The sequence below is a fragment of the Etheostoma cragini genome, chromosome 9 (genome assembly GCF_013103735.1).
Source record: "Etheostoma cragini isolate CJK2018 chromosome 9, CSU_Ecrag_1.0, whole genome shotgun sequence".
Taxonomy (NCBI): Eukaryota; Metazoa; Chordata; class Actinopteri; order Perciformes; family Percidae; genus Etheostoma; species Etheostoma cragini.
Genome location: NC_048415.1, coordinates 4,185,874 through 4,209,927, shown reverse-complemented (window position 1 = coordinate 4,209,927; position 24,054 = coordinate 4,185,874). Strand labels below are relative to the sequence as shown.

Genomic DNA, 24,054 nt, shown 5'->3' with positions numbered 1-24,054 from the left:
TATGTCACGTCAGTTTGTTCATTTCTTTAGTTAATCTGTTGTTTTCCCTTTCCACATTCTGCTATTGAGAACTGTTGGACAAAACTTGGACAGTAGATCCTCCTGTAGAGCCTGTCACTCTTCGATGTGAGTCGAGTGCAGATTTGTGCATGTGTCACTTTGCATCAAGTAGCCTACAAGATGCTAACAAGAGACTTCTGTAATGTCAATACAGTAAAAATGGACATACTTAACGAAGTTTGTTCACTTCTGGCTACAAGTTAGCATCAAACACAACAAATACTTTCACTTGAATGGCTTTTTGAGCTAATGTTAGCAATCAAACAATCATAGATAGCTAAAATGTTTTTGAAATGACTGCTAGCTTAGCTACAAGTTAGCAATCAAGCATTACAAAGATGTCACTTGAATGGCGTGGTCATGTTTGAAATGTTTTTGAAATGATTCCCATCTTCTGTTATTGTTTTTAATGAGAAAAGTTGATTATTTCATGGATTTCACAAATTTCAGTATGACAGGTTATGCCGTAAACCGTTTAAATCTGAGCATGCGCGACTCAAATCTGCACTCGACTTACACTGGGGAGGGACAGAGCCTTAGAAATTCAGGTCAGCTCCTTATGGTTGATGATGAGATTAGAAATAGGGAGGGTTTGTGGAATCTCGTACCATCCAGTCTACCAACATGTCTGTCTGTTTATGGTATTTTAGTTTACAGTGTGACCAACTGATGCATGGTGAGTGATTCAGAGCAGATCATAGCGTGCTGTACAGTCATCAACACACAGCAGGGGAATTTATCAGTACCATCACTTTTCCATCACTACCAACTTATCTGTCCTCTTCATCTCTCTGTACAGTAATTATATCTGCTTGTCTGTCCATCTGACAAGATCTACCCCATGAGCAAAAAAAAAAAAAAGGGGTAGCTTTGTCTTTACCCTGTTTGAAAGGTCTGGATTATAAATTGGTTTCAAGTGCCTTGCTGGATTATAAAGCATTTTAAGCATTCCCAAATGGTATGACATTCAAAGTTTGTTGATAAAAAAAACAACAACGAAACAGCTGAAACTGAAGCAGAAGGTCAGATCTCTGTTCTCTTCTCACGTCCACCAATAGGGAGTGAAGTCAGCCTTGTGTCTGGTGAACGTAATATATTGGCTTTAAGCCTAACACCATGTAAAACTGTAAGGGGGGAAATCTCTGGAAATCTGAAAATGACAACTACTGTAAGGATCAAGGTGTTAGTCAGTTTCATGTACCTATTACTGCAATATGTTGAAGCTTGTTTTATCTATTGGACTGAATCCCAGCAAAGATCGTAAAGAATTGAGGTGCCTCACTCGTAGCTAAAACAGAGACCTAAACACATAGGGTGAAAAAAGGATCTGCAGCAATGTTCACTACAACATAAATGTGGTGTATTTTTTGAAAATGTAAACCTATTCTGGTACAACCTCAAAATACAATTCTGATCCTGAAAATGAGCATAATATGGGCGCTTTAACAAAGCAAGATTGTTTTTATTTGCATATTTTTTTACAAATATGTTATGTATTGGGTTACAATACAAAGTTTTTTTTGTGAAATCAGTAAAAATCGATTTGGAATAAGGTTATGTATGTTGTATATTATGTATTGACATTCTTTATCACCCTCCAGGCAATGTGTTAGTATCCATGATCTGAGCCATGTAGGTGTATTGCTGGGTGGAGGGTGGAGGCACCTGTTGTACTAGATCATGTATCATTATATTTAATCTCAATGAGTACTGTACGTCAGTGTATGTGTGTTTCAGATCATGTGTATTTACAGCAATGTATTACACCTCCTAACTACATTCCCATTGTTATTGTACAGTAAGCATGCTAGATTTATAATATCTTATTATGTAATCCACTTACTTTTCTTTATGTGTTTATCTCCTTGATGAAGTTATTAAAATATATATTCGTTCATTCGGTGGAAAGACTGAGATCATCTCTTCCAATCAAGTGCTGGTTAAAGAAGTCTTCTCTGTCAGACTTTGCTTTTCTCTGTGTGTTTCTTCCCAGAGTTGAGGATGATGGCTGAGGGGCGTTTTGCCAGTCTGCCCAGGTCCCTCCATGCACACCACGCCCTGGGAGGAGGCACTGCACACCCTGGAGTCCCCTCCACTTCCCTCGGTGTCCACAGCAGCGGCACCTGCTCCTCCAGGGGTCTCCAGGCCTCCCTCGCCTCCTCCATGGACCTCCTCAGCTCCAGACCTGGGTGAGTTGGCGGACCAACTGAAGCTCACAGCACAATATAAACTGGTCTTCAAAGCATCCTGGCAGAATTCAGGGTCTGTCTGACTGAAATAAAAAGTTAAATAGTAGTCTGTTCTGTAAGGAAGTTTAGGTTTTAAGAAATTGAAGATGGGGGTTTAACCAAATACATTTTGTTAGAATAAGCAGGTGATCACAACACTCCCAATAATCTACTTATTTTCTATTCTTTGGCACTGCTTCCACGAAGGTTGGGTCAGTTATTACAACACGTCGTTAGGACCCAGAAACCGTCATTTAAATTCCAAGGGAAATCCCAGACTTTCCAAAAATAGGAAAAATATCTTGTCGTTGAGCAGTTGTAAGCATAGTTAAATATTTTAGTCTGTGTACGCTAAGCAGCATAAAAAAGCTTCAATCCAGTGTTTGACCGCATCAGATTTAAACTTTGTATTGACTTATTCATAGTGTGGAACAAAACGTTTTTTATACCTTTACAGGTACTAAAGAGAAGTTTTAAGAGGATTTTTCGGACATTTGGATATTTTTGAAGTATAGAGTCTTCACAAATGTTCAGGGTGTTTTTACTTCAATACTTTGGTTGAACTTTTTTTCCCTTCTGTCATTTTCCCTCTCCTAGTCTCCCTCAAGAGCAGGGAAGCAGCCTATCAGAACTGCCCGCTGCCGCCTACCACCCAATCTCCATTCACGGAACTCTGCCTCGACGCAAGAGAGGTGGGGCCAACCTCAACCATGGAAACTACACCTGGGACCCCAGAGCCATTCACACGCAGCAGATAATTGACGGGAACACGTCACTGGGTCCCGGACACGCCCATCAACCCATGACCTCTCCATTGGTCCAAGATATAATTGATGACTTTCATGGTTACAGGTAAACACATGTACAACAAACACATAAATATACTTATGCGAGGTCATACCAGCTCTCTAGTAAGTAAGTAAGTAAGTAAAGTTTATTTATAAAGCGCTTTTCTCTATTGATTAACAAAACTGCATTTTGATATTTACAATTTATCTTATTATTGTATTCAACATTACCTTTTCTATAGTGCCTCAAACCTTTTATTGCAAACTGTAAAAGGAAAATAAGGGACACAATTAAAGGAACAATCCACTGAAAATGTATCTTTTCAACTTCAAATGCTCAGCCTCAATAGGTTTGAAAGGAGGCTCTGAAAGGATTTTGTGGCTTGCTTCTCCATGGACACAAGTTTGGGTGAGATTGGATTTACAGCAGTTAGTATGGATTCCAGTAGTGAGCCTGAGACACAGCAAATATGGAAAATGGAAGAAACAAAACATTAGAAGAAAGAACATTACAAAATTGCAACGCTGGTTTTATTTCACCCAGGAACTTTTGTTTAATTTGTTAAAAATTTGTTTTATTGTTGGGTTGAGTCACAATCGTAACCTATTGCAACTACTTGAATCCATGCTGCTGTCTTTTGTGAAGGAGCAAGTTACAAACTTTTCAGAACCACAACTTTATAGGCAGTATTAATACTCAAAAGATATATATTTGGTGTAGTATTTCTTTGAAGGGATAACTTGTAATTCGGGCAGTATTTTTGGCACTTTTGATCAACTGAGACTAGCCTCAGGACTCAGAAAGAGATTTTTGGTCTAGATGGAGAGACACGAGTCCGTGAAGAGCCCTGAGGGGGTGTAGCAGTTAGCTCAACTTCAGAAGGAAAATCACACACAAACACACACACCTCATCCCTCATCATGTCCTCCCATCTTTCTATCTTCAGTGTAGAGTTACAACAGACTGTATCTGATGTAGCCAGCTTTGTGTGTGTCTGTGGCCGGGTGCGTGCGTGTAGCCCCCAGCAGTTGGGTTACCTTTGTAGGTCAGGGCGTGGCAGGCCAGATCATAGATTACTGTGAACTCTTTGTCTGCTCTCTTCATTTTTCTGCCTCTGTAGTGGATACATTTCATACACTGCTGACATACAGCAGGACAATTTGTCCAGGTCAATATCAACCCGTGCAGGTGGCTAAATAATGAACAACATTCTCTCACTCATTCTCACATTGTGACATTATACCTATTACTTTTGAAATGTCAAAAAAGTAAGATGAGAGTCAAGCGTGTTTCTAGCTTTACTAAATGTAATCAAAACGCATCATCACAAAAGAGACATTTTTCTATAGCTGAGTGATTTTTCACTGATGATTTCAATTTTTTTTTTGAAATCTTAGCACTTGCTAATAGTGGATGTAACATATTAATGGCCGGACTACTACAAAGGAGACCCACATTATGTGTAACAACAGGTAAGAGAGATAAATCTCACTGTGCCCATAGTTATTTGATCTCTTTCTTTGATTAACTTCGTTAACTTTTTGTAATTTCACAAGGTATAGCTTTAATCACAAATTAATACTGGATAGTTGCATCCCGGCACATCTCGGAAAATGTTTTCCTATAGTTGTAAGTATATTTAAAACATTACATTACCATTAAGACATTACATAACAGTACAAACATTACATTATTAACATATGCAAAAAAATATTTTCAAAGGAATACCTGTACAGATTGTCTGCACACTGTGATTTAGTAAAGAAAGAAAATCCAACATTTTACAAGGTAAATCTCTCTGATGTTGTTAAATGAACCAGTAGCATTGCAAAGTTCCAAACTTCCCTGCCTGCTCACTGTTAAAGTATCTCAGATGAGTTAAAAAAAAGAAGAAATATTTCTACGGTATGAAACTACTGGCCAGTCGCTCTCGACTTTCCATTGCTCAAGCTGTCGGCTGACCTATGACCCCTGACCTTATGTTGCACTACTTTCCCATTGGTCAGTTTATCTCCCCGTTGACCTCTGTGGGCTGCCCAGCAGACCACCAGGAGAGGAAGAGGGGGAGGGAGAGGGAGAAGGAGAAGGAGAAGGAGAGAGCAGAAAGAAAGAGTGTAAAGGAGTAGTGCAAACAGAGAGATGTGAGGGGCTGGAGAAGAGATTGACACGGACAGACTGTTGACGTGAGAACTTTTCCTTTCATCAACATAAATAAGCTGAAGATAAAACCCATCTGAATTTCCCAGTTATCTGTTGACGGTTTTCGGATTAACCTCTTCACATATTTTAGATCAACCGAAAGCTTGAACTGAATATTTAAAGCCGAAGTTACAACGGTTTCCACACTATGTTCTCTTTCAATTTGCAACAGATTAGTATGTTTGTGAAATAAAAAAAACTAGCGTGTTGATACCTGATGTTTTATTGCCCTACTTACACCCCTGACAAACTGAAGGAGAAAAACAGCAGCTTGCTTTAGTGCTGCAAATAAAAAGGAGTATGTGAGATGGAGAGGTGTGGGGTCAACAAAGACTCACCTCGAGACAATTAAAAAACAAAATGGATTTTCTATTTAAAGCAAAATGTGAGCACACATTTCTATTAGTGCTGAAGTAAAATATTTGAAAATGTCATGCTGGAGAGATCTTTGTGTTTGCATTGGAAACCAGTAATGAAATGTGCCTTGCTACAACACACCAATTCCAACAGGGTTTTGACTTTGTAGCTTGTTGTGTCAACATGAAAGTGGAAAAATGTATTCTTAAAAATGTCCCCAATTTACCAAATTTACTAGATTTTAATGTAGTCCAGTCCCATAATGCAACCCAAACACTTGAGCTGCTTACCTCTGCCCTGTCCCAATTTCAAACTACATACTTACCGTATACCGTATCTAGTATATCATCATTTTTAAAGTATGCATAGTAACCTACCTTAGCTTGATGTGTTTTTTAGACATTTGCTGCCAACTAAACCTCCCAACCAGAAAAGTATTTCCCCCAACCTTTAATAGTGCTGTTTTCTTGTGCTAATGTGTTTCTGAAGCTGTTTCACAAATTGTTTCATATGTTTGCAGCTTTGAGCAGCTCTTCTTGTCAGTTTTTAAGTATTCTCTTCAACTTTGTTGAGTATTTATTTTGTCACATTTCCAATGTGGACACCCTACTAACTCAAAACCCTTAGTGGAATTAGTAATTCTTATTGAATGGGGGCACGACTCCTAGATGGTCCTAGAGAAACTCTAGGACCATCTTGGAAAACAGAAAAATAAAACAATTTAGTTTCCCTTTTTGCCTTATATAATGTCCCTTTTTAGAACTACACTGTGCATTCAGTGCTGTACGTTTTTTTTTCTTGTCTTAATTTTAATTGTTGCATACCAACTGCTAAATAAGTATTCTATTTATATAATTGTATGATTAGTGTATAGCATATACAGTAGTTTATAGTGTGGATTGGAAACACAAATAGTAACTTTGTGGCTGTGAAAATCTGTGGCTCTTTAATATGAAAACACACTGACCTCTGTAGGCTGCCTGCAGTCGCTGCATGTTGCTCATCAACTCTTTCTATTGCTCCCACTGTCTGTTGGTCTCTCTCTCTCTCTTTTACTCTCCCACACACACAAATATGGAGTAGTCAAGCACTAAAGCCAGTTGTGGTCGTGCTGAGTATTGTGTGGTGAAGCGCAAAGAACAACAGTAGCCAGAAAAAGAATGTGGCGAGTGCTGCCTGCTTCTGCCCTCCCTACTCTTGTTTTTCTTTTGTTTGTTCTCTAGCTCGCTTCCACGCTTTCTGTCTTCATAGCTCTGTCTCTGTCCGTGTTGCAGGTCAGTTCTGTGGTTGTAGCAGCATAAAAAAACCTGTCTTATGCTGTTTCAGCAATATGGGGAGAAAAAGGCAAAGTTAGCTGTGGTCAGTCTGGAATGCCTTGCCATCTCACTCTCACCATATTTTGCTTGTGTTCTTTTAGTGCTGTAGTCAGGCTTACTAAACATTATAAGGGAAGAATAAAGATGTGAAAAAACATCCATCAAGATGCAGTGCGGAGAAACCATCGTTCACCTGACAACACCTAGGTTAAACACGCTGAATCCCCATCAACTCAATGACTGCCACTCTGTTTGTGAGCTTCACCTTTGACCTCCCTGAGGAGAAGAGGGAATTTCCCTAAGTTGTAGCACATTTAACTACAGGATTCTTCATATGGGTGTTGTCTAGCGTGTGGTGATTCTCATCTCACCCACCTCAGACAACAGTGCCAGGGAGGGTAACAAGGGGCCGTGTTTGGTGTGGTGAATGTTTGGGGCCAATCAGAGGTCCAGCCAACCACTAACCACATCAAAGCAACACATAGGACAACAGTAAAGGTGGTCAATGTCAAACTGAATGTTTGATTTTAGTTTGGATTTTAGACCACAGAAACATCCTGCGTCTTCCTCATTCTCCTCCTCTTCATCGTCTTCTTTATCCTTGACAGTGGTGAAAATTAAGCAGCTAAACTATGAGCACCTGTCACTCATCATTAAAAGGCAAACCATCCACAGGAGTTACAGACTTTTACCGATGCACCAATCAATGGCATATTTCTATCCTAATGCCTGTACACATGTAGCCCTTCATATGGACACAAGTTGAATGATACAAGTTGCATAAAACTACATTGGAAACAAGTGTCAGGATTTTGAAAAAAGGCAAGAAACACAAAAAAGAAAGAACAGATTAATTGAATTGATCACACTGTATTTGTAAGTCCAGTAGCAGAGACCTACTTAGCTTAGACTAAAGAACATGTCTGAATGAGTCTGGTCTGTCGAGCCCGTCAGCTCTCTAATAATTGATCGGCAAAAAAACTTCAACGGAAGCCAGTACTATATAATAGCAAAACAAGCAATATCCCGCCTTGATGATCAGCCTTTTGCTACTGGCACCATCAGACAGTGTTTCAGCCAACGACTGATGTGCTCTCTGTTGCAAGGACAACTTGGTCTAGATTTGTGTTGATGCACTGTTGGGAGGATGCCAGGATATGGTGGATTAGGGATGTTTATCAATTGCCATATACTGAGTTTCTTCGGCTCTGCAAAGGGAAATCTACAGGAGATCCTGAGGGGGATGGAGAGGCCTGAGCACTCCACCTTCTATGAATAATGACTACACATTGTTGTGAATGGAGGCTTCTGTTTAGTTACATAACTAAATCCCACTCATTATTTGGGGCCGTATTAAACTAAGAAGGCTTAGAGAAACATATTTGGTTTGGTAAGTAATGGGCCATGCTAATATTCCCGTGGGAACACCAGTGTCGACTCAAGAGCTACCAACCCTGCTAAAGTAGTGGGGAATTTGAGCTAATTACCTCTTTCACTGAGCCCCTGTATATAAGCCTACTTTAGAGAGAGACTCTGAGATACATTTATTATACACTCAAGCACCACTTTTCAAGGGAAAGATGGAAAGGGTGATTTTATCTAAGGAACACAATATGAGGCTCTTAAACTGCTGATCAAAACAAACAAAATGCCAATATACGGTCCCTGAAAATGTTTTCTGTGTATTCTGACCTTTGAACAAAAGTGTCTAGGAAAAGCCAATGAAACGGGAGTTAGAGGGAGTCATGGAAACAGATAGAAAATGCCACATTGCCGTATTGCGTGGATTAATGAAGAAATCAAAACAAATGCTGCCATTTGTATTTGTTTGCTCTAACCTTTCTGTGAATGTGTCAGTGGACTCTGAAGGGTAGGCGTGTGGCTGCGATGTGTGTTATGGTGGGGGAGGAGAGAGAGGGAGGGAGGGAGTGAACATGTTTACCACGGACTGAGAGAAAGAAAAGTGAGAGACAGACAGCGTGTGGGGCAGAGATAGAGCAAGAGATTTCATTGTGAGGTTTGGTTTCACTTAACTTCTTCCTTTCAGAAAAAAAAGGTGAACCTGGGACGTAATTAAGTTAACTGTACACCAGCTTTACAGTGCAGCTGTACCTTCTTGGTCTAGCATATGGCTAATCTGGACACTTGTTTGGACCAGTGAAATCCATTTGGAGTTTTAAATACAAAGTGGCACACCTCCAGTGAACTATATCATCTCCTAAAAAACGTGTTTGAACCTCCGAAGAAGCCGCATCAGCTCCAGTTAGGGAGCCACCTGCGCAGCTCAGCAGTTTATGTGCAATAGGAACTGTAGAGAGGACTCAAAGATCAACACCCAGAAGTTTGGGTCCAGTAGCAGAGATGTGTTCACTGAACAGGACCGTGTCTTTGTCTGTGTTCCCCAGGGAGCCTTCTGCCGGCCTGGACGCCACAGTGGACTATGTAAAGGTAGGAACAACAAATATGCTTGTTTGTTATTTACAGAAAACTGCAACAGCTACAAATAAGACCTGGAGTGGGGTGGTTTTAAATCCAGCCAACACTATTCTTTTTGTAGATTCTTTGCTTGTGGGACTGTATACAGAAGGACAGATTTAAAGTATGTTTCATTTATCACCCTGCAGATGTATTGACACAACACATTAGATTCACTTTCAGTAGTTGCACACATTTACAGGGCATTTGCAGTATCTCTGGGACTGGTTTTACTGTACAAAAATAAAATACACACACAAGAAGAAGAACAAGAAGACATACTGTGTTGATCCCAAGGGGGAAATTATATTTTTACACTCTGTTAATATTACATATTACACAATGCCCAAATTACACACAAATGCACAAACAGGACCTGCACATAGTGGGGCTCATAAGTTTATGAACCCATGCTAAAGTTGACTTTAAAGAGGAATAAAAGAAATCATCTTTTGGAAATTGATCTGAATGCCTTAAGTAAAAAAAAGGAAAAATGCAACATTTAAGGACACCAATTTTCTTTGTGAATGAATACTTTATCGTAAATAAATAAATATTATTCCTTTAAATACAGGGGGCCTAAGTATACACTCCCCTATGTTAAATTCCCATAGAGGCAGGCCAATGTTTATCTATAAAGGCCAGTTATTTCATGGATTCAGGATACTCTGCATCCTGATAAAGTTCCCTTGGCCTTTCAAGGCCTTTTAACCCAGCTATTAGGCTAGCTAAAATAAAACCATGCCAATGTCTTTTTATTTCTCTCTTTAGTCAACTTTAACATGGGTTCATAAACTTATGAGCACCACTGTATGTGCAACACAGCAACAAAGTTCAATTTGATTTGTAAATTGTTTTAGGTGTAAGTCTGCTCTTTTCTGTAGTATAAGTAATAATACTAGTTATTTAAAAACACATTTTACTCTATTGCCAAAATACTGTTACTTAGCACTTTTTTTCTTCTCATTTAGTAAAAGAAAATGTAATAAATCCATCCCCTTTAGCGACTGTTATTTGACTAAACTGGATATAAAATGATATTCAGCTGTTTCCGCAGGCCTCATTGCAGAAGTTAATCCAGTTGCCTCTGGGCTACAAGGATATTACTCCTCTAAATCATCTGTCTGCTGTTTGATGTTTTTGCTACCACACTGTTGTAAACCATATTAACACATACACACACCACCTGAGTCCCAGCTTTCCCCCAGTCAAACAGAGATGATGACTGAGAGGTGATCATTCAGTTATCACAATATCATTTAGCTGACATATGATGTGCTTTACTGTCTATTTGTATTTGCCTTTCTTCTTATTCTCACCGTGTACAAATTCGGCTTCCTTGTTTGGAAAAATCTATGGGGCATTAAATACTTAAATGCTTACATATTCAATAGTTACACATTAAGAAGTACTTTATGGTACACAATAAGAAGTCTGGGCCGGGTATCACATCTAAATACTTTTTGAATATGGACCTAACTAAGAATTTCCACATAACATTGAGTAGCACACACTGTCAAGTACCGAAGGTATAATTAATGATTTAGTTATTTCTTACTGCATTTTGTCCAAACTCTTGTTAAAACAACAGCTTTAAACAATGCCTTTTGTAGGAAAATCCAGCATATTTGAGTTACTTAAAGAACGTTTTTTTTTGTTTTTGTTTTTTAATCTAAAATATCTGTAGTTCCCATGTTTACCCCTGCATGGCAAACCAATCCCACAAAATCCAAAATGTGGATCAAGGCAAAGAAAAACGTTTTCATGGTACAATTAAAAGGTTTTATTGTTAAAGAGTTATTTAAAAGGGTTAAGCCAGCCAACCAGCTCACAGCAGGGTACATCTGATAATCAATCCTTTAGTTACTGACAGTTTCTCACAAAGGAGCTACATATTGAGGCATACTGTAACTTTTTCTGGATCAGAAGCCGAGGCCAGATTCTAAAGGCTTGTGAGAAACATGTAGAGAAACACATTTATACTCAGCTACATAAGTTATTTAAGAACAGTATTCTTATTTTATATTATGCAGAAAATAAGTGTCCATTCTTATGCTGGGACTTAACATTTTTTAAATGACACCCAGCTTTACTCTTTTTCCCCTTGTGAGGGCAAAGTAAAGGCAAAGAATAGCTTATCTTGGTGAGTAAAGCAGCATTAGTTCTAATCTGTTGTATAGTTAAAGGAGTGGCAACCCAGCAAAATATCCCATTTTACTTTTCATTTTTGACATTCTGAACCCCCCTTTAAATATATAAAACATCCGCATACACCTCTTAATAACAAAGTAAAGCAAACTATATGATGTTGTCTCTCTTGTGTGATCTTATTTTGACCTTAAAACCATTGTCATAAGAAATATACATTACTAGATTAGTGTAAAGCAGTCCTAACTGCACATACTTACTGAGATGATGCTTACCTATTTCCTCTCTCTTTAAATCTTTATGTTCTCTCTTGTCAGTGAATGGTTGGGGGAACCATTCATTCTGCTCTCTCTCCCATCCATCACTTCCCATCCATCACTTCTTACCATCTATTGGCTCATACATATGGATGCTGACACCTCAGTCTGAAAAGCAAACTCATACCTTCCCACGAGAACATGTGGGAGCTAACCATACACACACAAAAACACACACACACACACACACACACACACACACACACAAACTTGTGTGTATTTCTTTGGTCAAATTATGGTTGTGTGCAAGTGTCAACAGAGTGTGTGTGTGTGTGTGTGTGTGTGTGTGTGTGTTTGTGTGTGTGTGTGTGTGTGTGTGTGTGTGTGTGTGCGCGTACATTGACCGCAGATGGAGCTACTGTATCCCAGGTATTGTATAATATGTGTGAAAGTGTAGCTGTCAGCTGTGGTACTCCAGGTGTGTTTGCGTTTCCACTGTGGATGAAAACATGCACATATGTCCATGCGCACACAGACTGCAGTACAGTGCAGATGCTCTTTGCCAAATCCTGTGAAAAGGTCAAAAGTGCACAAACTGTGCAATGAGCCTTGCAATGTTTAGTGCGATTAGGCCATCAATTATGTGCAGCACAAGTGTGTAGGATGGATGTAAGCAGGAAAGGAAGTGTCTGTGGAGAACAATCATATAACGATGTCCTTCTCTTGTTTTACTATTGGCTAGTTTCTCTTCTTGTGGATGATCTTGTTTCCAGAGCTGTTTGATGACTAAATTCCGATTATTGTCTGATTAGCTAGTTTCTCCATACCAATGACGGGCCTCTTTGAGGTGACAAGAGGATGGGTGAAATAATAAAAAGCTGTACTAAACATAAACACATATGTTGCAGTTTATACCGTAAAAGAAATACACAAGATAATCGTACAAACTGAAGGTCGATTTACAGCCGACGCATCTGAGCTTGCGCACGCCATTGTGACATCAAAATGACATAGATCTCGCTTGCGTACCAGGATTTTGAGTGCACGTCCAGAGGGCGCGACAAAGCGGAAACAGGAACCCTGAACGAGCTTGAGAATAACCGGATACCAGGATTCCCAGAGTGACTACAAGTCTCTCTTGTAAACTCACAGGGTTAAGATGAGTTCCTTTATGACGCATGAAAGGCTAAATGACGAATCAAATCAAAGCATTGATGACAATGCTGCTGCCATTATAAACCGTTACGGTACTCCCATGACGTCACACTGGCGCTTGACAGGTCGGCTGCGGCGAGTATACCACATGTTTTAGGATTTTGAAAATGAATGTACTTCTCAGAGTGACACATGTTCAGTAATGTGTTCTAAAGGTGCAGGCATGCACTGTCAGCTACCCAATTAGTTTAGCAACATTAAAGTCAACAGGTTGTGGGGTTGTTGGCTTAACAAATCCAATCAAACACACACAGAAACAAAACAAGTTGAATTTTTGAGTTCCTTGATAAAATTATACTTGAATAAAGGTGGAAGTAAATGGGCCAAAATTATCATTTCTACAGTCAATAATAAAACTGAATAAAAATGTTATCTATTACAATGAAGATAGCATCATGTGGTACAATACAGTAGGTGGCAGCACCATATTCCCCATATTATTTAATAACAACTGATTAAGAAAGAAAAAAAGAGAAAGTCCATGCCCCTGTTGATCCTCTGTGGTTCAGCAGGATCACAACTCTTTGAATCAGTCTTCTCCAAAGCACTTTCCCTCTTTTGCACTTCCTCTTTCATTCCCACTCTGTCTTTGATTTGAAAACATCACGTTGCTCTACCCTCATGAGAGATTTAAGAAACAATAATGCTCTGTTTGTGTGTGCGTGCCTGTGTGTGTCTGTGTCTGTGTGTGGTCTCAGATCGCAAAAGCTTTCAACTGTCAAAGTGGATGACACTTAATAGCTTACAACACACACATACACACACACACACACACACACACATTTAGTGATGAAAACACCAATGCAAGTGTTAACTTATTCAATTAATTACTGAATAAATTAATCTGTAAATGGATAAAAGATGAGGGCACAAAGGTAAAGATTCACTCTGGTACACTCTAATGGTCAAATTAAGGTACTTCATTATATTGGACAGCAAGCCCCCTCAGCTCTAAATGGATCAGGAGTCAGTCAGCCAGTTGCAAGTCTAAACAGTAATTCAATTTTCAATTCAATTTTATTTATAGTATCAATTTATAACAAGAGTTATCTCGAGACACTTTACAGATAGAGTAGGTCCCAACAGTTCTAGTAGTTTCCTACAGAGCAAGCAACAGTGCGACAGTGGCGAGGAAAAACTTCCGTAGTGTGACATTCCTCAGGATCATCATACGCATCTGTTAGCAAGCCAGCATGAGTTAAAATAGCAATCTAGCAGTTCACGCTGCTAACTGCTAACAGCTCCTAACCGGCCTGCGGGTGTGTCAGTCTGCCAGTCAATAAGATGCACAGCCAATCAATCCTTCAGTTTGTAAGCCTATAAGCAGAGCAGGCAGCCGACCGGCAACCCTCATTACACTAAATAATCAATGGTAATAATCCTCAGTCAACAGATCTCAGATCACATCTCTGTGTATCATACATAGCACACACAGTACTTGTAGCATTTAGACCATTAAGAGTCTTTTAAATTAATATACAGTATAACCCCCTTTAGAACAGACAAAAAAAAGTAAGTATTTTTACTCTCTGTGTTATTATGAGCAATGATTAAACTGACCCAATCTCTGTAGATTAGGAGTAACAACGTAATCCATGTTACTCACTAGTTTGAATCAGAGCACGCTGACATGCTTGTGTCCTTTAGTTTGGTGAGAAATTAACAGTTTATATTCCCAGATTGAGTTTTAGGATCTGAGTGTATTTCTCAACAGAATGTGCATTGCCAGTTATGGTTTGAATAGTTTTTGAACAGGTTTGACACAGCGTTGACATTTACTGTGTGGAGAAAAAAAGACGACAAATGTTTTATCAATTTAATCTGTCTGATGATTAAACCATTTTCAGAGTCTGAAAACACTGCACTTGTTGTTAAGCTTTCTCTTTTCAAGCTACATGAAATGCATTCTACCCACCAACTACAGATGATTTTATTGATGTTGTGAGGGCTGAGGCAGTGGAGGCGTTGTGTTGCACGAATCAATAGAGTGTCACTAAGATCACAGTCCATTACTGAACGTTGACCCATCACAAACATCCACACAGAGTCACGCTGGAGGCACACAGCAGTGCCACTGACATTTATTCTCTGGTTCATTGATTGACTGTGTCAGGAAATCAGATGATGTTAAGCCCCTATGTATAGAATATGTACTTGATTTTAATAGCATAATATAAAGACTGTAAGAAAACAAGATGAAAAAAATGTCCCAAAAATTGTGAAAAGAAATCATTCTGATCATCATCTTGCCATATTTTTCAATATCTTTTTATGACAAAAATGTCAAAAAAACAGGGTCTTAGTATTTATTCATTGGACAATGCTTTATGTTCTGATCCTTGCACGTTATGTTCATTTTGCACTGATGTTCCTCTGTTAAACTAAGAAAATACTCAGTACTTTCATTGTTTGTCAAGTATTTATTTTACACAGGAGCATACAAAAATAGGCTTTACCATGTGGTTATTTAATATATACTATAAATTTTTTAAATTACCAGAAAGCAAACAATAGCACAATGTATCGTTACAGAGACATAAAATGACCTGTTGGGATAGAAGAATTTGGCCGTATTGCCCAGCCCTACTCACCGCTCTCATACTGTAGCGTCTTTTTTTTGGCTGCAGTTTCAGAGAAAAAAGCTCTAAAAACCCACTGCACAATACAGCACCAAACAGCAGACACAGTTAGTGACTAGCTGGTGAACATAGTGGAGCATTTACAAGCTAAAGAGACAGATACTTTCCTTAGGAGTTAATAGAGACCACAAACAGAGCTATAATGAGAGTAAATATTGGATTTACACTTGCCAGGAGGCCACAAACATGACTCCAAATGAATGATAACTGTTTGTTCAGGTGATGACATGTCAGTGTTATGTTCACAACTTGTTTCCACTAGCCTTCCACTGACTTCACCAGTATCCAATAAATCAATTATTGTTAAGACAGAGGAACCATATAGGAGGTACACATCATTTTCTTTGGTCAACCACTTCTCTCGTCTCAGCTCCACTGTTCAATGAACTACCTATTAAAAATAAAACTACATATTTAATACACTTTTACCATTTTACATAACAAGAAATGAATCTTTTACTATCCTATTTTGTCACGTAAACTTTGAGTTGCTGAACCTGCTCTGCTCTCTTTAGTCCATTAGACAGAAACAACAAACAGATAGAAATAGAAAACATAGAACCTCAGCACTCTGATTTCTGTCCCTCGTTGTGTTTTTCCAGAGCATTCCTGGAGCGACGGATGTGTGTATTTTAAGGTGGACATTTAGCCAAGCTGGTGATTTGGGGCTGCTGTGGTTGGCAGTAGTGTGTGTGTTGCCCCAGGGAATGTTCTACATGTATTTCCTCCGTGGATCCTCAGAGAATTCAAACTGTAATTAGTGGCTCCATGTCCGGCGGCAGAATATTCCTTTAACTGGTTGTGTTTGGGGTGTCAGCCTCAGTGTGTGTTTGTCTTTGTTGATGTAAGTCCCTGTTTGTGAAGTGTACATGATTTTGCCCTTACTGTATATACATGCCTGTTTTTTTTGTCATTTTCTTTCTTTAATGTGTGTGTGTGTGTGTGTGTGTGTGTGTGTGTGTGTGTGTGTGTGTGTGTCTGTGTGTGTGTGTGTGTGTGTGTGTGTGTGTGTGTGTGAATTGGTGGGAAAGCTGTGGCACTTAACTAGTGTGTGGGTGTAATTGCTCAGCAGTCATTAAGTAGCACAAATGGCGAGCTATTTATCAGCATCACTCTGCCGGACACACACACACACACACACACACACACATATACACACAGACCAGGCTCACTCTTGTCTAGACACTCGTGCAGCAGAACTGTAGACTATTTTCAGTACACACAGTCACTGAACTTACAGACACTTTCCATTAAATGTTTTTGCATGGTTTTGTCGGTGTCTCGTAGCTGTTTCCTCAGGAAAAATCTTGACAACACTGGACGTGATGCTTTTTCTGTTTTTAGTTAATAAATAGAAGAATAATTAAGTAGTTTGGGAGAGCAGTTAAATAACCATGGTTGAATTGTCAAAGAAAAGACTTGAATACCATCAACGTGACGTCCAAAGAGAGTGATATCAGTGCTAGGCACACTGCTGGATTGACAGGTGATCTCTGTCGAGTGCAGTGGAGAACCTCCGCAGCGATGAGTGCTCAAAGTCAGAGACGGCAAGAAAATAAGAAAAAAGTTAGGAGAGAAAATGAATTGGCCATCGATTAATCCTTTGTTATTTTTCATGTAAAAATGCTGAAAACAATCACTGGTTCAAGCTTCTCAAATATCAATAAAAGTCTTCTTTGATAGTTAATTGAAGATGTGGGTTTTGGACTGTTGGTTGGACAACACATTTTTTAATATATCAACTTGTGAAAGTCAGTGTAGGAAAAATAAGAATCCCATTTTTTTTGCCAAAGTCAGTTTTTTTACTTGCATGGAATTTGTTTGTTTTGTGCATACAATAATTATGTTTGGATACAAATTACCGTGACCCCAAGGGAAATAAATTAACAGTGATATTTGGTAAAGGCAAGCCATTATAAGATCCCAGTGGTTGATGCAAAATATGTTTTATTATCCATGTGCCTATATTCTTTCATCCATCATCCATGGGTTTTCAAGAGTAAGGGAGAGAGACTTTGCTTTGTAGCCACTCCCCATTCAACCATACATCATTGGCTCACACCAGACCACATGGGTCTTTTCTCCCAACCCTACATGGAGCTCGGGGGCCGGGCAAATAGGGAGGAAAAGTGTGAGAAAGGATCTCTAGAGATGAGTGAGCAGTAGAGGGTTCACTCTGCAGGGGATTGTGGAGGAGAGTAATAGATACAGTAGTCATCCTGATGGGGATGTTGGGAGCTAAGGTTGACAGATTCTGACCTATTCCAGTTTATTTAAATCACATCTGACTACACTGCACTTCACTTTAGTTTTTGGAACTGAGTGATGGAAGTTTTTTCTTTGAAGAAGCAAGTGGGAATCATGGATAGACTTTATGTTGGTAAAGTTACGCTTCGGGTGTGTAGTCAAGGGGATTAGAGCTGCTATTTCCAGCTGAAGTGAGCTCGGTTACCCAGTTAGTCTTGGCTTTTAAGAAAACTTAACAAGAATGTCAGAGCGATGCAACATCAAGACCCTGACAGCAGCTCTGTGTTGCTTCTACCACAAGAACTCTGTCATCATAGCCAAGGTGAGAAAGTGTGTGAGTATGTGTGGTGGTATTGACAGTCCATGTTGTGTGTGTCTGTGTTTTTATCAATGTGTTTGTGTTTGAAATCCTATAAAGCAAGCATGTGCATGTGTGTGTGTGTGTTTTAAGTGTATTACTTTAATATCAAAGAATTACAATTTCATGGAAACTTACTTTTTAGGACTCCCGTAATCTGTTGTTGTCCTTGAAGGGGACCACAGGAAACTGTGCATTCCACAATGAGACATTAGAAAAGGGCATTATTAACCCCACAGTGCATGGTAGAATACTTTTTTCAAAGTGCATGGTGACACTTGCAGTATGAGCAAAATCAAATCACACTGAATAGCCCTCCTCTTCCCCTCACTCTCACTGTGAGTTAAACACTGGGCTTTTATTACTCGGACCAGATGCTCTCATAAATGACCGGCTGTGTGACTGTCTGACTGTGTGTGTGAGTGTGAGATATATAGCTGGCTTCATCCATAACTAGTGCTGGCAGACAGACAGGGCAGTGTGTGATGGCAAGGGTAAGAAAGAGATAGTTATAGCTGCAAAGGTACCAGGAGAGGTGTGATAGTCCTCATGAGGATGATAAATGACTAACTTGCAATAGTTTGTCTTTTTTATGACGTCAGTTAAATGTATGAATGCCATTAAGTAGATTGGATGGAGCGAGCAGCGGCGCTGCAGGCTGAGGTTACGTGGTTACTCTCTGTAGATTAGCCGGGAGATAGTCGGTTGTGTGCTTTCTGGACCTTATTTAAATCTGCTGTTGAAATACAGTATGTGCCTTGAAAAAGGACGGGTCTCAAATGACCCTTAGTACGAAAAAAAGGTGATCCGGTCTCATCCAGTCATCTGCATCGAGTTTAGTTTAGTAGTTTTGTTTCCATTTATTTGGTTCAGTTGGTTATTTAATGTGGATGTCCATTAACTGTTCCTCATTCATATTTAACAATGTAGTAAACAATATCAAAACGTCAACATAAAAATGCACCAATTAGATATTAAATACTAATGATTAGAACAACACATTTGGATTTATTACAATGCACAGCCATCAACAAGTCAGAAGGCCAGAAGTGATCAAAACCTGATGATTTTCCTCCCAGCACACAAGATCTCAATAACAAATCTCACCACACGGTCCTTTTAGTAGCTGTTCTGGAGCTTTCAATCTTATCACACCATCTTCATGGCAGAGTTTGCCCAGTTGTCATGAAATTCTGAACATCCAACTACAATGTAATTTCAGAGAAAACTTTCTCTCAAAATTAAACATTCCATTTTATGGTCCCAAAAAAACTGGGATTCACCTCATATAACTAACTCACATGACCACTGACGTCCTCAAAATTACACTCTCACTGGAACAATGAGTGTGCAGCTTTGAACTCGTGCCTTTGTGTCATCATTGCTAGAAACCCATTTCTACGAACTAATAGACCAACGCTAAACATATTACTAAATGGCCAAATGTGTGTAGTATTGTCTTGGTGTGGTTACAGAGAGAGTCAGTCTGTTAATACGGGTCTCTTTGATTGAACTTGAACTTGCCATCTGCTTGTGTTCTTCCTCTCTGGCTCTCCAGTGTCCCTCAAGCACTGCCTTTCCTTACTTGACATCTTTCCCCCAACACACTCACTCTTTATCTTCTCTGTTGGTCTTTATCCCTCTATCTGTGTCCTGTCCTTGTCATGATTCCAAAGAGCCTGGGGTTTTATTCCATTCCTTTTTTTCCTCACTTGCCTCTTTATTTTTCTCCTCCATCTGTCTTTTTGGGAGGTTGCAATTTAACCAAAAGGAGCAAGCTTCTTGTTTCTGTGTATCAAGACCCGACTGAGCAATTTGAATCCCTAACCATAGTATAAAACAATTATCAACAGAGGGGATTGAGGAGATTATCTCAGATGTTGCACAGAAAGTCTTTATCCAAAGTTTAGCAGTACAGTAACTCTATACATTCAGATTATATGTGTTCCCTGTGGGACACATCCTGTCACAAAAACATAAACAGTATAGTAACATGGAAAAAGCTCTTTGTCTACCTTCTGAAATCTGAAAAGGAATTTACTGGGAGCTTGAGAGTGATTAGCTTTTAACACTCAAGCACTAAACATTAAAAGAAAAACCCTTCATCTCCCGGGCTCAGTTGTCGCTACATGATTAAAGTCTGTGAACAACCAGATTTCAGACCAAATCATATCCTAGGTATGAACATGCAGATACAACAGCCTCGGCTCTTTTGTGAAGGCTTTTCTCCAGATTTTAGGACTTGTTTTTAATGGATAGTTTATTGTTTCCAGGATGGGTCAGGGGAATTTCTAGGACTTTTTGTTTTGGGAATCAAATTTGTGGAAAAGTGTGTTTCACAATCTCAACCAACACTAAACAACATGACCTCAGAGATGGCTCTGATGATGTTCCCTCTGTAGCTGACCCAGACCAACCCGTCAGATGCTCCCTGGCCTTAACACAGGAAGAAGCACCCATCTAGTTGAGAGTAAACAGGAAAGGTGTGGAGGTTGTGATAATGGAGCCAAGATGTCGAGATCCAGAAATCAAAAGATTTAGGCTTTCATCAACCTGCCACAGCTTTGAAACTGTCAATCGAATGGGACAGAAACTGTGCGTCCTCCCCTGAATTATCGTCAGACTGTATTGAAATAAAAAAAGCTGGTTAGAAGAAATTAAATGTAATATACTTTTCTTAATATTGCAAAACATGTCATACTGTATATGGAGAAATGTGGAGAGATTGAGGTTTTTGCTGTATAATCATGCAACACCCAAAGGTTTCTCCTTCCTTTCCTCCTGGATGTATTTCTCAAAGTAGCTCCACTACTGACGGTTTGCATTCATGTTGGGACTTTTCAAAACTTCACGTTGAGTTAATTTGACAGCTGGATGGATGCATACAGTACAACAGCTAGAGACAGCGAGAAATGGAGTGCCACAAGGAGCAAAAGAGACAGAAACTGAAAGAGGCAGAAAGATAAAGAGCAGAGGAAATACCAGATAAACAGCAGACCAAACTGTTGTTATTTTAATGGTGATGATGATGAGGAAGATGGCTCTTGTGAAAATCATTAGATCTGTCCACTACAAAGATGGACAGAATGTATCAAGTCTGGAGAAGCACAGATACAAAACACGTTCTATGACAAAACTAAAAGGTTGTGGTGATGGCGCAGTGGCTATGACCCATGCCTTTGGTGTGGGAGCCCCAGGTTCAATTCCTACTGTGATACATCAACCAATGTGTCCTTGAGCAAGACACTTAACCCCTAGAGGTGTGTGACCTCTGCCTTATATAGCAATTGTAAGTCGCTTAGAATAAAAGTGTCAGCTAAATGTAAAAAGGTGTTCATTTTGCAAATGCATGGTCTACATAACCACTTCAATAAGAAGCTTTACTAAATAATTAAAGGGTAACTACAGTTTTTTGTCAACCTTGACTATTTTCCTATGTTTTTGTGTCTAAGTGACTGATAGAAACAACAATATTTGAAATTAGTTAAGTAATAAGCGAGATCGCTGCAGTCGGCAGCGGCAAAACAAGCTACAATGTAAGTTAATAGGGCAATTGTCCATGTTGTAATTACCTTCACAAAAGTGCTCATTATGCCACAGACAGGCTCCGATTAATATTCTGTATGTCTGCCAACAATGAGGAAAGGATTTCTAAGAAAGTCCATCTTTCTGTTAAAGAGTAAGATTCTTTTTTAAACATAAAAACATCTGCCAAATTGCGTTCTTTAGACCCACCAGACTCCGTATAAATAAACAATAATTTTAGCATCGTAAAATACACCTCATTCATTGTCAACAGAAACAAAATGAAAAGAAAAGCCGTTTTGGGTCGTCTTTCCACTTTTCCAACCATCACTCTCAACTCTCAACTCTAGTTTTGGTTGAAATAACCAAATAGTTCACGGATTTACACGGAAAATATGTTGGCTCTATACATGCTAAAATATTGCATTTTTAAATGGAGTCTGGTGAGTTTACACCTTGAGTGCAATGATACATCACTCCTGGCAATCCCTGAAATGACGTTACACATGGAGATTAGTCAGAAGTGTGGCAGATTTAAACTATCGGCGTGTACGTACACACACACAAAATAACGTGACAATGCATAAATCACTGTGACTATGCTATAAATGATTTGTTGTCAATGAACTCTTTAAAATGTTTGCAGTTGGAGCAGCATAAGAAATGATGGTTAATTTGACATATATTCCTGTGGTTTTCTGTCAACATGATTTAAATTTAGCTTCTCCTTCTAACCAGTGTTCTGGCATTTTATTTCTCATCCTGCACAGTCGCAGAATAAATCGATCATGTTGGGCATCAACTAGGGATTATAATGTCCATTAGTGTGTGCATGTGTACACGTGTGTGTGAGATGATGAGGAATCAGATTTATAACACTAAAAGGTTATTTGTCTTCACCTCACTGAACTCAAAGGACAAGCAGCTTAGTTGTCCTTTGCTTCTGATTGGTCCCCTCAAGATCCGACAGGGTTGTCAAAAAGACCTGGGTTAAACCTGCGCATCATCTCCACCGTACACACAGAAACCTTTCAAACATTTAAAACATACTTCTTCCATTCCTGTATCAAATCCAGAAATCCAAAGGGACGTGATTGGATTTACTTTGAATAATACAATTTTTTTTTTGTTTGTTCTAATACTGCTGCACTTCAACGCTCAGTAAGAGATTATTTTTCTGGCATGTCAGTGTTTTTAGACATTGGAGAGAAATATTGCTGCGCTAAATTTGAACCAATTGTCTTCATGTTTGTTTCAACATATACATTTATTCTGGTGTCTGCTATTATAACAGTATTAAGTCCAGATGCATCTCCCACTCAATGGGTTTTAATCTTTGACAATCAGTTTACATTATCCAAAGCGGCATACAGATTAGGTGCCACACCATGTTGTACTCTATTTCTCTTTCTACAACCACCATTAACACATATTGGAAATCCAAACTCTCAAAATATTCTACTGAAATTCAGTACTTGAATACATGTACAGTATAGTACTTGGTTACTTCCCACCTCTACTCCAACTAATACTTTCACCCATACTAAGGCTCAGTGTTACTGGAGATATTTTACTCAATCAATAGTCCTTCACTAGGGAAGGTGCCTGACTTTATGGCTCAATCAGGAAGCTTGTTTAACTTTGAATTACAGAGAGAAGAAGAATATGAGAAGTAATGGAGGAAATGGAATAAGGATGTTAGAAAGAAGGAGGGTCAATACAGTCCACAGTGCTGTTAGTGCTGTGTTGAGGTCCACATGCACTGGGTGGTACAGTATAAATGCAGCTGCTCTCAGAGGATGACATCATATTGCAGGGTCTTATTAAAGGCCTGCCTATAAAAAGAAACACTCCCATCCACCATTTCCATCACTCCTCCTCTCCCTTGCTCCCCCCATATCCTCACTCATCTGTATCTCTCTGTTCTGTTTATCCTTCCTTAGCTACATGATCCATCCATTCCCATCCTCCCACAGCACTCCCCTGGTCGTCAGGCCTGTTGGTTGTGTTGCTACAGGTGTAAAAGCATTTTATTATTGTAATGACTGTATTCACAGATGTGACTATAATCCATAACAAAATAACAAATAAGACATGTTGTTTACAACAGCTTCAATATAAGCCGATTAAACCAAAGTTAAACCAGCCACCAGCTCTTATTTTTTATCAATCAATCAATCAAAACCTTTATTTGTCCCCAAGGGGCGATTCATTTGCTGCAGTAGCAAGAAATTGACACAC

General features: G+C 39.1%; 1 protein-coding gene across 3 annotated transcripts in view; it reads left to right on the top strand.

The window, feature by feature from the left end:
* Nucleotides 1-24,054, top strand: part of bcar3 (BCAR3 adaptor protein, NSP family member) — a 67,564-nt gene that overhangs the window by 29,413 nt on the left and 14,097 nt on the right. For 2 of the 3 annotated variants that reach the window (XM_034880667.1, XM_034880668.1), the window contains 3 exons: nt 2,054-2,249; nt 2,886-3,140; nt 9,355-9,397. In XM_034880667.1, coding sequence (XP_034736558.1) covers nt 2,054-2,249; nt 2,886-3,140; nt 9,355-9,397 — 494 coding nt within the window. Of the gene's footprint in view, nt 1-2,053; nt 2,250-2,885; nt 3,141-9,354; nt 9,398-17,841; nt 18,253-24,054 lie in introns of those variants that run through there. The other variant, XM_034880670.1, reaches the window with a different exon arrangement.